Raw genomic sequence first — 13,556 nt, 5'->3', positions numbered from 1 at the left:
TGAACAAACCTTAGAAAGTTTTAGTGAACACCATAAAGCTACTGTTGAAATGATAATGGAGCATTTTGAGAAATTGCCCGCTGTTACCGTAAAATCCGAACATGATCAAAATATTATCAAAATATGATCAAAATACGTCACCACGTAAAGAGAATCAGTTCGATCATGAGTACCACGGCTCACATTATCAAAGTGAAGGATTCAAATCCGACGGTCCCCTAGTGTATTTATGAATATGTAATATTTGGCATAATTTGAATGAAATTTGTCGTGACTAGTGATGGGCAGTGGGAATATTCCCGGTGGGAAGGAATTTAAAAATGGGAATATTCCCGGTTTTTCCCCTGGCCTATAAATTCCCGGGAAGGAATTTATTTCCATTTCTTTAAATCATCTTCCAAATTATAAGAACCATATGACTAATTACTTTATTTTAATATATTATGATGTACTTCTAGGTTTTAAAGAATTTGGAGGTTAAAAAATTTAAAATTGACGGTACTTTATATAACTAATAATATCCCTAATAGCACAAAATCTTCCCTAGGATGTCCTATGGCCCTCCCGCCCGGGAAAACGGGACTATCCCGGGACGCTCCCATAGGACTCCTGCGACATCCATGGGACTGACACGGGAATTCCAGATGTCCGCGTTTGTCCCGGGAAACGGGACGACCCGTGGGACTCCAGCGGGAGTCATGCAGGAAGAATCCCGTAGGAAACCAGAGGATAGTCAGGCAGAACCACGTACGCGAATGGGATAATCCCGGGACGATCCCGTGGGACTCCTGAGGTATCCGTGAAATCCTGATGTGAATCCTACGGGACTTCAAACGGAAGCTCATGTGTAACCGTGTAGCATTGCACCAGAAAAGATGATGTGAATCTATTGACTGTTTTCAGGCTCTGGTTTCAGATTTGCAAACACAATGTACAGTGCAAATCAAACGGAATATGTATTATTTCACGTGTAGCTACTTGAGAGGCGCCTTTGAAAAGCCAGAGCCTAAAAATAACCAATAGCTTCACTCTGTAATTACCGATAGAGCTATCGTGCAATACCACATGGTGGCCTGTACATGAACTTCCGCTTCAAAGTCCCAGTGAGTCTCTTCAGGTACATATTTATAGGCTATAGGCAGTGGCGTATTTACGATTTTGTTTCTTGAGGGGCTTTGCTATCTTTCAGGGGAGGGCTTTCCCTGGAAATGTGAAAATTCTGCAAGATATTTCATTTACTTTACTATACTAAGTAAGATTTCGGGGGGGCTTAAGCCCGGAAGCCTCCCCCCTAAATACGCCACTGGCTATAGGTAAACATTTCAAAAGCAAATGTTTGACTCGTTGATTTGCACTCTCTATTACCGCAGTAACGTTTCCAATGATATTAGCTATGGTTAGGTAAATTTAAATTTCGTGAGAAAATATATCAATTGGTGCCTTTGGACAATCTCCTTGTTGGCGAGATAAACTGCAAAATGTAGCCAGTGGATGCTTGACGCCACATTGTATCATCATCAAATCCTTCAGACGTCTTCCTTGTGACAAAGTGATCTGTACGATTCAACATAGTCATATATGGGACTATGCGAAATAAGAACGAAGATGTAGCTATTTACAATATATAAGTTATCTGCATATAGTATTTTTCCACATTACTTGTAATAATAACTAACTTAGTGTTGTTCAGCTGTAAATTTCTCCTCAAGGGATAGAAAGAAAATAAGAATGGAACATGATTCAACTAGGAAAAAAAAAAAACTGCCTTTTCTGAAACATGAACCTAATTAATCATTAATAACCGAACGTCACGTTTGGATCGTAGTTATCTAGCATCTGTGTAGCAAAGAAAGATTTGCTTAATAAAACAAATGGGTTACACACGTACAAGCTTTTATTCAAAAGGTATCATACATGAAGGGATTTTTTCACCCTTTCAAAATATACCTCTAGGGTTTTATAATGTGAGCATTTGCATGTTCATTTCAGCTTTTTGTGTGTTCATTTGCCTGTCAACATCGCGCTTTGTTCATCCCTTTTCCCTACAAAATGGAAAAGGAAAAAAATTCTGTTAAAAGACGAAGTGAGTGCAAATATTCATAAAAAATAGCCACATAAAAATCTAATAATTACGTTAAATACGTATGGATGTATGGAAAGTAGTAGGGAGATGACACTTGTTGGAATTACTCGCTTTATTATTATGATCCAGTCATAAGACAATGAGACCTGTTTTGCTTGAATTGAAAAATCTTTTCGCTAGAAATATGTAAGTACATGTGATGCTGCGAATCAGTCGCGCTTCTGACAAGAAGTGAATATAATACTAAGTATTAATTATAAACCAACAACGAACTTTAAAAAGCAGAGAAAGCACACCAAGTTTGGATTTAGTTCGCATAGCGATGAATATATAAAGTTAGCCTTTAAATCAGTAATCAAGTCAAAAGGCAAAGACAAGCAACATAGCTAACTGTCCAGGCCAATCGAGGCACACACACATTCCAGTTCGAGCTTTGGATAATGACGTTTGTCTCTTTTATTCATTGTTGAACATTACTGTCCCTTGAGGTAAGTAAAAAATTGTTTCAACGAAAGAAAAAAAAACTCTATCCATTGAATTCATTTACTTTCTTTTGTATCAGATGTCATGTAAAAAGTGGAAAACGGAACATATGAAGCCAAATTACTAGCATTACTTCGTTACAAACCTTGAGATAGAAGTTAGAAAGGAGCAACTAAGTAATAAACAAAATACAATATTGATACAAGTATTTGCAATGGGATGACCAAAAATTACCCGAACCGTACAAAAAAGAACAAGATTTCCGCTGGACACACACACACACACACACACAATGAAGATAATGTGAATCAACTGTGGTGTAGAAAAGGATGTCTACTGGTACTTGAAATACTGGTAATCTACTGGTATTTGATTTTCTTACTGGAAATATTGGAATGTACTGGAAATTATTGTCTAATACTGGAGAAATGTAAAGATTTCCTTTGAGACCCTTCAAGATGGCAGTCCCATTATCTGGGTGTAGGTGATGATAAAATGAATTGGTCAAACATTGAAAGAACTTGGTAATTCGAGAAAGAAAATCAATAGTGTTTCCTTTTTTTAACCCACTAGTTTCTATGCATTCTTTCCATCAGAATATTGAAGAACTAGCTTTATCAACACATTTTAGAGCTTCTTGAATATCATAGTATGACCTTTTTTTTTTTAAATCCAGGCTGGTGTTTTGAAAATTTGTAAGTCTAGACGTCAACTCCAGTAAACACCCTGTAGAATCCCGAAGGACGATCGCCCCCAAGCAGTCTTTTGGCATGTTTATAGTTTATGTGAAAGTATATCGTGTAGGATTTCTTGGGACATGGCAAAACAACATTAAAAACGAAGACTGCCTGACCTGTATGGAGATAAAAATACAGAACTATAATAATTACAATAGCCATCTACACTGGCGCGCGTTGGTCATAAAACGTATTTAGTAGCGACACATTCCACTTCGTAAATGGGTTTCCATGCCTATCGCGGGTGCGTTACACATGCAAAGAGAGTGTATTATTAATTTTACAACGACTTTTCTGAACTATTAAGTAGGATCGCACAATGGTGTCTTTGGTGCGACATCAACAATACATTATAATACAGAATAATTTTCTGTATTATAATTGATTGCTTGAAGCTTCCGTTCACCACGTCGACTAAGCAAGAGCAAGCAATTTACAAACCTAAAAGTGTCAATATGTTACTTACGTATCTCTCTTTTCATTCTTTCCGTAGCGTGACGAAGCCAGCTTTGAACTGGTCTTTTGATCTCAGCATCTGTAGCAAATTTGCTGGACGCGTGTTGCCTCACTGTCTCTGGAAATATAATATTGCTGAATGAGAAAAACTGGCAAATTTCTGCACTAGATATGTGTGATAACAAGAAGGAATATGAAATATTCGACATGCATTTCAATAGGTGAAATGAGGTTCCAAAAGTTATGGGATACAAAGATAATAGGGCTATCGTGCTATGCCTTCTCGAGCATGGCGAGTGCAGCAACTTGGAATGGCATGGACTCGACAAGTCGGTGGAAATCCTTCATAAAGTCTTGGTTGTTGGCTATTATGACGCGATTGTTGCAAGTAAAACGTGTGCACAAATGGTTCGTACGATGATATCGTACATGTTTCTATTAACTTTATGTCTAGCAGTATAGTTGGCCGATTCATTGTTTAGAATGCTCTGCAAATCAATCGCGAATAATTTTGGCTTGCTGATATTTTCTCGGTCAATCGGACTCGAGGATCCAAGAATGCCATATAAACACGCACCACATAATTACAGGCCACAAGCTTGTAACTGCCTTGTTGACAACTTGAGTCTACGGCGTCTAGAGTCTCCGCCACATACGCACTCTACCATCAGTTCGTATCAACTGGGATCATGATCAGTATGGCTATCCGGCATATTGGCAGTTATCAAGAGCAACACACACATTGATAGTTTTTGTCGTAGAAGCAACATCACGGTCAATGACCTTTTACAGAAGTTCAAGTAACAGAAGTCGAGTGCTATGTGCATTTATATTTGTTTACCGCAACACATGAAGTGGTTCTATACCGCTATCCCATAACTTGTAGGACTTTAGTGTATTTCAAAAACAACATCCTAATTTTATTTAAAATCACGAAGCATTTCAGACACGTGGTAGCTTGTAATTCTACCTTATAACTAAGTTTAGAGGTTTTTCAAAACATGAGAAATATTTGTGTACTATACCACGATTAAAAAAAAATATCCTGGATAACGCAATCTGCTCAACATTATAAAAAAATCTACTATCCATTCTTCTTTCTCAAAAATAAATTTTAAAATAGAATGAAACAACAGTTCACGATCATTAAATTTTAAGAAAAGTCAATTATGATATTAAACAAGTATCAAGAAACTAAGAGAATAATTTTATGTAAGCTGGTATAAAATACTAAATTCACAATCCTCAATTTAAATTGTCGAAACATATCGACATTTATTTTCTCATACAAATGCTTTGGAAAAACTGAGTTCTGTGAACAAATTACTTCGGAGAATTGTCTTACAATACTAACCTCTGGATAATTTTTGTGGTGGATGGTCGAATCGAGTGGAAACACATACAAATTCTAGTTAATCGTATTAAATAATAATAAAAGAAAATATATAATAAATCATAATATATTACCTGTAAGAACATCACAAAGCGCAAGGGCTGAGAATGATGTCTTCGTCTTTCCGCCTGTCCAACTTATTTCCGCTGCTAACATGTTGGTTAGAATTCGCTTCATTATATTCGTAACAATACTGTCAATATTAGTACCCCCTATCTTACGGAGCTCTGCAATCTGAAATATAACATTTAACATTAAATTACGCACCAAATTTATCAGAGTACAAATGTAAAATTCTATTGATTGCAAACTTGGTAATTTCAGGAATTATCAGGTCTTAGCACTTTAAACGTTATGAACTTCATAAATTTTTTTAGAGGTATTTTTTGTAATTATTTTTGAAAAAAAGTATTTCAATTACAATAGCGATACTAACACATTAAAGTATACTTCATTCTTATCGAAGTTGGTTGTTTTCAATGTTTCAGTTAAAAATATTTCTCGGACAGTAAGAAACACCAAAAAAATACTCAATATATTGTACACATAGCGAGAACATACACCATTATATTCACGATACATACTAAGATTTATCGCACAACAAAAAATTTTCGAAGACTGGGCTTCGGCTAAATGTTTGTCTCCGACGGTGTGGACAAGAAAAAAAAAGAAACTAAATCAAGATAAAAAGAAAGAAATAAAGCAAATTTTTTAGGCACTCAAGGTGTATCTGACACATTCAAGCCGGTTGTCTGGTTGTGTAGATTTATTAGTTTCATTTGGTGTCTCTTGTGGTTTGTTTTTTGAAAAATGTTGATTGATTTGTCTGTTGTAGGTATGGTAAATGCCTCTTTTATTGATGATTTTTTTCCGTATGTAGGTTTTTTTAAAGAACATATTGGTTGAGCACATATGTAACCATGATCAACGTTTTTAAAAAATGTTCTAGCAGGGTCTTAGCTCTTCGTAGTCTCCTGTGGCAACGGGCCTGCTACATCTTAAACATACACATATCGTTAATAAAACTGAATAAGAAACATATTTGAGGCTGGCTACTCTTTTGGGATTTCAAAACTCCCTTACTCCAAGTTTTCTCACAAAATTTTACACTAAGTTACTCAAATGGGTACTTTCGAATTTTGAAAATAAATAACACACTTCAGCTATACTATAGTGGATAAGAAAAGCTAAGTAAGGAATTGTAGAAGCATAAGAATATTTTAAATGTTACAGAAGTTATAAATATGTATCTCTATTTGGCAACTTTCAGTCTGAAGCTTAGCACAATTTACATTACCATTAGTGCACCACAAAAATACAGTAGTCTACCTCTGTATGCACGTTTACATTACAAGAAACCTAAACTAAAAGGAAAACGTAAATTTCAAGATGATGATCAAAAACAAGAACTGAAAAACTGATTGTTACTACTCTAATTTAAATTTAAAATTTCAAAGCATGGGACCTAAAACTGCAAGCAAGTTACGCCACAAACGTTCCTTATACATTTAAAAGTGATCACCAGCATAACAAAAACGAGTAGTAAAAAACTGCACAATTGTAAGTTAAAATACTTCGATTTGACAAATGTACATGACTCGCACATGTCCTGTTACCTATAATTTATATGTATAACATAGGAGAACCGAACTACCGCTCTTCTTTTAATCACGTAATAGTTTACTTCTTTTAGTGCTCAGCCAACAGAAATGGGGATACTATTTGTCTCACCCATAAGAACAGTATGAGTTCCTTTACAATAAGACATACAGAAACAAACTGGTTTGGCAGTGATTCTTATGTTTTCAGTTAAGCTCAAATTTCCCGTTTTTTAAAAAAGAAATCCCTGAATTTTCCAGAATCTTCAAATTCAGTGGCTTTTCGCGGTAGGTGGCAACCCTATATTTGTCGTTTGTAAGAAAACATACATTTTCTTCTCGTAACTAAATATATTCAACAAATACGGAGCTAAACATACCAAACGTCTCCTAAATGCTGGATCATTTGCAATCCTCCTCTCACACTCATAGAGGTCGTCCAGCGTTTGAAGAGGGAAATTCTCCAGCGGTGATCTTCCGTTATATTCCTCTACTCGTTGGTTATCATTCGTCTTAAACGTTCCAATAGTGTCTAACTTTTCTTCTGAAGACAATCCACTTCCCGATATGCTTTCATCATATGTTAGCCTCTGTGAAGAATATAGGGGTTCCTCCACATCTAAAGTATTACCTCGAACATTTGCTGACACGTAACCAGTGATCGGGGACGTTCCATTGTTTGATTCAATATTAACTTCCTTATCTGATGATACAGTCTTCTCACAGATAGTTAACATTAATTCATCTGTCACTTCTTTTATCCGTCTTCGTAAATGCCTCGAAGATATGCAATCTGCGGATTTTCTCTTTCTTTCCATTTCCTACAATTAGTGAAAAAAATCAATGCTTGAAATTTCAGCAGGGCTCGCAAAAGTCATGTTTCAAAACAGAAACAGCTTTGAGTTAGCACAATTACCAGACTTTTTTTTGTTAGTGTTTAAACCAGGTTTTTTGGTTTAAATTGATTTGCTTTAATTATTTAGATTACATGTGAATAGAACTAATTTCGTTTGACCTTAGCAAGCTCCCTCATGGCTGTATGGTTAGCGTACGCGCCTTTGATGCTGGAGACTCGGATTCGCGATGGGTGCTCATGTGACTCAGATTCCACGTTAAGCTGTAGTTGCACGTCTCATATAGCCATGCTACTGAGAGACCCTCCACTCCAAGCCCAGATTGTCCTTAACATCTTTATGTAACAGCGGAGACCTTATGAAGGATGGAACCTAAAGCTTAAAGTGGGATCAAATCACTTACCCAGTTTCACCCAAGAAAAACTGTCCTCCGCCTGGCCTCGAACCCAAGACCTAGCTCGACCCTCTGTAGACTCATGTACAGAGGAGACCTGAAAGAAATGTGTTATATTGATCTTGCGTACTTGTGAATATTTTAAGTTATTTTAGAAAGACAACTGCACAAGTGAAATCACTGTACAGATTATTGAGGTGAGCGAGCTTTTTTTTTAACAGAACTAGCAGTGGCGTATTTAGGGGGGGGGCTTCCGGGCTTAAGCCCCCCCGAAATCTTACTTACTATAGTAAAGTATATGAAATATCTTGCAGAATTTTCACATTTTCAGGCAAAGCCCTCCCCGAAAGTTAGCAAAGCCCCCCCCCCCGAAAGAAAATCGTAAATACGCCACTGAGAACTAGTCCCAGGTATTTGGTGACCGAACTTGGCAGGATCATAGCCGACTAAGTTTCAGAACTAGAAGTTGCGAAACCTTATTGGCTACATCCACATCTTATCAATTGGACATTTCAGTTTTAATTTTAAAGTTCCAGACTTTTTTAAGAAATAAACGTCGCTTTTAGCGAATTGGCTATTATACAGTGACAATAAAATAAATTTTAACACCATGTGCGTTGATTTCCTCGGGGTTTTCCCATTTCCTTACATTTCTTTCATTTCACCATTTAACTTATTATTATCATCAGTCTCCTTTAGCCTAGGGCATAACCCTAGGAAAATTAGTATGCAAAATATCTGCTTATGAAAAATCACACCGGCACGATTAAAACGGGAGCTTTTCGATGTAAAATATATATATACCGCTCAGCTCTGTACTGAAACTGCACAATCCCGATTCACAGAATACTATCCGCATTAGAATAAAGTGAAGTGGGCGAAGCCCAAATTCTGTTGTTCCCTAGTAAAAAATCAGATTGTAATTATGCTAAGGTACTGATTGCACCAAACCGAACAAGGTGCTTTTTACGAAAACTTGTATTTTAAGCGCATGACTTATCTTCATTACGTCATTTTTATCGATGTCTACTTTCGGAACAGCCTTTTATGTTGTGAAAGGGCTCATCAACCTCCTGTTGCATAAGGATGTTAACGCTACACAAACTTAGTTATATGTAACCTAAATGAATAAAGAAATCAATTTGAACAAAAAGTAACAATGTAAAAAAAATATGGTTTAATCAAATTCTTTTCTTTCGACAAAACATGGTTTCTGCCAACCCTGGCAATAAGAAGGATTTATGAACAGTAAGCACAATACGTTGTAGCTTTCCATTACTTTTACATCCAACATCGCCTTCCATCACTCACTGGCCGGTGTAGGACAAAAGCTCACTAGACCTTTTGTCTAAGCTGACTAAACATATAAATAAAAGAAACATATGACTCGGATAGTCATCCATAATTTTCGATTATATTTGCGAATTACCACTTTTACGTAAATCACACCGTGCAGATTAAGAATAAGGTAACCTGTTCCATCCAATATTACCCTTCACACATATTGTTTTTCTATTTTCCTCCTCTTTTCAGAATACAACCCTCGCTCAGCTTTTACAATTTGATTTACTGCAGTACTTTTATCTTTTCTTATATTACAAATCGTTGTCATAAAAAAATCTAAACTAGTATATTTTAATATATTAGCATTAAATTAGGTTTGCGTATTTTGCGAATAAAATACAATAAAGTGCGTGAAGAGTGCAGTTGCCTAACTGGGATGGCATTTAGTATCTCCCCCAACTCGATCCATGACTTCGGAACTGGTACTGCAGCTCAGTGAACCATTGTGCTAATGAAAAAAAGAAAAAAAAAAACTGCGGGGTTTCTCACCCCTTTCGCTCGTTCAGCTATATTTCGTAACGCAACTAAGTCACTGTTTTTCAGGGTAGGCAAAAAACATGGTTTTTATTGAAAAAACTAAAAAAACCGTCTTTTGGGGTTTAAACCAGGTTTATTTGGTTAAAATTATTTGCTCTATATATTCATATCATATATGGACAGAAATCAGTTTGTTTCGCCTTGATGTTATTATGCAACAGCCGGGTTATGCTGGAAGGGGTCACATAAGCTTAAAGCGGAATAAAAAGTGCTTCTCGAGTTACATCCGAGAGAAATTGTCCTCCATTTGAACTCGGAACCAGGACTAATTGGCCACAAATGCGATACGTCTGCCGACTCACTCACCAAGGAATCCTGATAAAAATACGTTGTACTGATCTTTACATGCTTCTTAATATAGCTCTCAAGAGTCATTTCAGAAGGACACATTATACTGAAACATTATACTGAATTACATATGGACAATTTCAAAGTACTACGGAGTACAGAAGAACTAATTTAATTCAAGTTAGTTAACAACGACTTATATTGGTCCAAATTAAAGAAATACAACTATTTAATTTGCATATCACAAAGATACGAATTTTTGGGTCCACTTTGGCTCAGACTCATTTATACATAAATAGATATCGAAGATACTTCTCATTTCACTAAATGCCTCTCGTGGGGTCTGTATGACCCTCCCCCCCACACACAAAGTACGGAATTTCGATGCATTTTATCAATAGTAAACATTGAAACAAAACAACATTTAGAATGTTTCTTTGATTGCAATTACATAACAATAATAACTACAAAAAAAATCACAAAACAAACATTTATAAACTTACATAAAAAGAGTTGCTTTTGTAGTATAATCTTTTTGAGTAATGAATGAAAAAAAACAGCTGGTTTAAACCAGCCAACCCTGCTTTTTTTTAAAATCAATATCACTACCGTAAAAGACTGGAGGAGAAACAAAAAGCAACCCCCTAATTGAATTTCATTAAGACTTTAGTTCTTCGCATAAAATCTTTCGTCACTGGTGCCTGATAACCCGTATCACGCTTCACAGTCTCGATATTTGGAAATTCTAACCTTTCAACCTCCGTTACGTTTTGAAGGGGTTCGACTATTATTTGTAGTTGTAATTCGCAAATATGTTCGGGGGGCTTCTAACACCGTTCGCTCGCTCAGGTAGACCTACATTTCGTAAAGTAAATAAACCACTTTTAATTGAAACATTAATATAGTGGAGAGATGTAACTCAAGCTACGTAAAAAAAAAAAAAAAAAAAAAGCCTCCACCGTACCCTTTAAACGGTTTCATTGCATCGTCTTTGCAAGTTTCAACACTATGATGAAATTTGCATGAGATACGTCAGGTTAAAATTTGTAAAAAGGCAGATTCTGTTGCGCTGCTTTTAAGTGCAACACTGTTGTGTTTGCTTAAGTCACTTCACAACAGAAAAGAAACACAAAACATATGATGAAAGCAGTTTTAATTGAAAATAATCAATGTTCATCAATTTCGCTAACACCTTGGCGGATTAACTTTAGCAGACGGCTCTACCAGAAGAAAAATGTATACGTCGAAAAATATTAGTAGTAAAATAGTGAAACGGTAATATAATTGTTTAAACTCATAAACCATATGGGGCCGCGGTGGCTGAGAGGTAGAGCGTTTATCTCTGGTGCTTGGGGTTCCAGGTTCGATCCCAGCTCGCGCCAAGTGAACTCTGTGGTGGACAAACACCGTCTCCTCCCACTTTCTTCATTCCACCATTTCATTCATTTCTGATTATCACCGTTTCCCTTAGCCTCGGTGCACAATCGTGAGACGTTAAACTAGATATTTCATTTCATTCAATTTCATAAACCATATGTGGGAGTAAGTAACATAGGAAAGTATGTTATGGTGGAACTATTTGCTAAGACAGAAGGCGGCTGAATACAAGTTAGGAACGAGATGGTAAGTGTTGTATCTGAAAATTTGGGAAATGGTTAGAAACAATGGTTGCAGTGCAAAGGCAAGGTTCTAGATTACTGGTCCCCCTTCCCATTGAGCAGTAATAAAGACAGAAAACAACATGCCCTGCGGGGCTCTAACCCGCCTTCACTCGCTAACGCTCGCTCGGCAATACTGTATCAGTTAAATGTATAAACTTTAGTACAGAAAGAAATCTACCCATCTACTAATTTACATCGGGGACCAGTAATCTAGAACCTTCCCCATGCAAATCATGTGTCACTTCAAAGGTAGAAAACAACTTGCCCTGCGGGGCTTCTAAGCCCCTTCAGTCGATCAGCTATAAGTTTTGAGAAGCGTTTTGTAACACTAGTGCTCCAAATCTAGTAAAAAATAACTAGACAATATTTGCTCATCTTCGCTTTACCACACATATCTTAACAAAATCCCAGAGGCTGGTGCTGGACACTTAATGGCTGCTTATCAGTTTGGTACATCAGGTACAATGCAGATTTTATGGTAAATCAGTTTGCGTGCTTATTCTTAAACTGAACGCCATAATTTCAGCATGAAATAACAGTGTGAAATAAGAATAAGAAGGTTTTAGATAATTATTTGAAACATAAAAAGTGAAAAATATTTTAAAAGATTCCGACCTATTGTAAATCTGCCCATATTAATCCATTGTTCATAGCATTCCTGCTCTGTTGAACTTTAAACATTGAGTACTACGGCTGTACGATCACCATTTCATCATTTTTTTTTACAACTAGAATAACAACAACTCTTTTTTTCTTTAAAATCACTAAAATTTTCATTTCACACACTTACCGAAATCAATTATACTGCAGACTAAAATCTGTTGGAACACAAAATATTCCACTAACATCTACCACTGCGTCACAGCTGAACCTCACATATTCCTTCCAATACCACAAACCACAATGCAATTATGACAAACAAATGACGGTTCCGAACGCGCACCACAGCACTGAGGACCAGGCGAAATTTTATAGTTTATATTTTCTTTTCTGCAGATTTTTAAACATATTCTTTTATTGTGAGAGAAATACATATAACTGTGAATTTCTATTTCCCGTTGCTAGTGGCCATCCTGCGGGACAACCGTGGGATTCCCATCCATATAGACCCATGCCTGTCCCAAGCGGGACTTCCCTGGGATTACCTATTTATATCCTGAATTTTTTAGGATCGTTGTGGGTCGTATGGTACGTCCCGTGGACTACTTGTGCTATTAGGGATGATTTTTTAAGTTCCATTTCCATTTGCAGTAAAACGTAAGGTAATTGTTTAGTATTGGGGGGGGGGGGCAAAAATAGCAAAAAGTAGGATGATTTAGGGAAGAAATGAGTTGATAGTGATGTTCAAGTAGTCAAGAGAGTATCGAACACATTTGTTTAGGGCAGTAACGGATTTATACAAAACGGAAAGGTAAGTGGAAGTGATTTATGTGAAAAAAGAAAGTGAATTGTCGGTAACGAAGATAAAAAAAAAAACAATGTGCCATGGGGGGTTCTAACCCGCCTTCATTCGCTAACGCTCGCTCTACAATGCTGTCTGAATTTAATGTTGGTAACGTAATTTAACGTATGAAACCATAAAACAACCGCATCGGAATAGAATATCGCAAAAAAGTAGGTGCATAAGCTGGCTCCCAATTTTAAAGAACAGCCAAAATTAGCAAAGTACTAATTTACAAATGAAGAAAATTAACCATTTTGTAAAATAATTTAGAATTATGTATAATT

At 36.4% G+C, this 13,556-nt stretch overlaps 1 protein-coding gene across 1 annotated transcript; it reads right to left on the bottom strand.

Annotated features, from left to right (window-relative positions):
• Positions 1 to 1,885: 1,885 nt before the first annotated feature.
• On the bottom strand, positions 1,886 to 12,715 carry LOC145689089 (uncharacterized). The gene is made up of 6 exons (XM_081763218.1): positions 12,619 to 12,715; positions 8,008 to 8,095; positions 7,131 to 7,571; positions 5,227 to 5,386; positions 3,770 to 3,877; positions 1,886 to 2,042 (listed from the first exon to the last, which is right to left on the bottom strand). Exons 3-6 carry the CDS (start codon positions 7,566 to 7,568, stop codon positions 2,002 to 2,004), a joined length of 747 nt encoding a protein of 248 aa, XP_081619344.1. The 5' UTR covers positions 7,569 to 7,571; positions 8,008 to 8,095; positions 12,619 to 12,715; the 3' UTR covers positions 1,886 to 2,001.
• Positions 12,716 to 13,556: the final 841 nt, after the last annotated feature.

Source organism: Thermobia domestica, chromosome 7, assembly GCF_964235325.1.
Source record: "Thermobia domestica chromosome 7, izTheDome1.hap1.1, whole genome shotgun sequence".
Taxonomy (NCBI): domain Eukaryota; kingdom Metazoa; phylum Arthropoda; class Insecta; order Zygentoma; family Lepismatidae; genus Thermobia; species Thermobia domestica.
Note: the sequence above shows the minus strand (reverse complement) of the source record. Positions and strands in the feature narration are given on the sequence as shown.

Excerpts from the sequence above, each read along its gene's own strand:
- LOC145689089 (XM_081763218.1), bottom strand. The coding sequence starts at position 7,568 with ATGGAAAGAAAGAGAAAATCCGCAGATTGCATATCTTCGAGGCATTTA. Across the intron at positions 5,387-7,130 it reads CAGCATTTAGGAGACGTTTG|ATTGCAGAGCTCCGTAAGAT; the intron begins GTATGTTTAGCT and ends GTTATATTTCAG. Across the intron at positions 2,043-3,769 it reads AAGAATGAAAAGAGAGATAC|GGAAAAGGGATGAACAAAGC; the intron begins GTAAGTAACATA and ends TCCATTTTGTAG.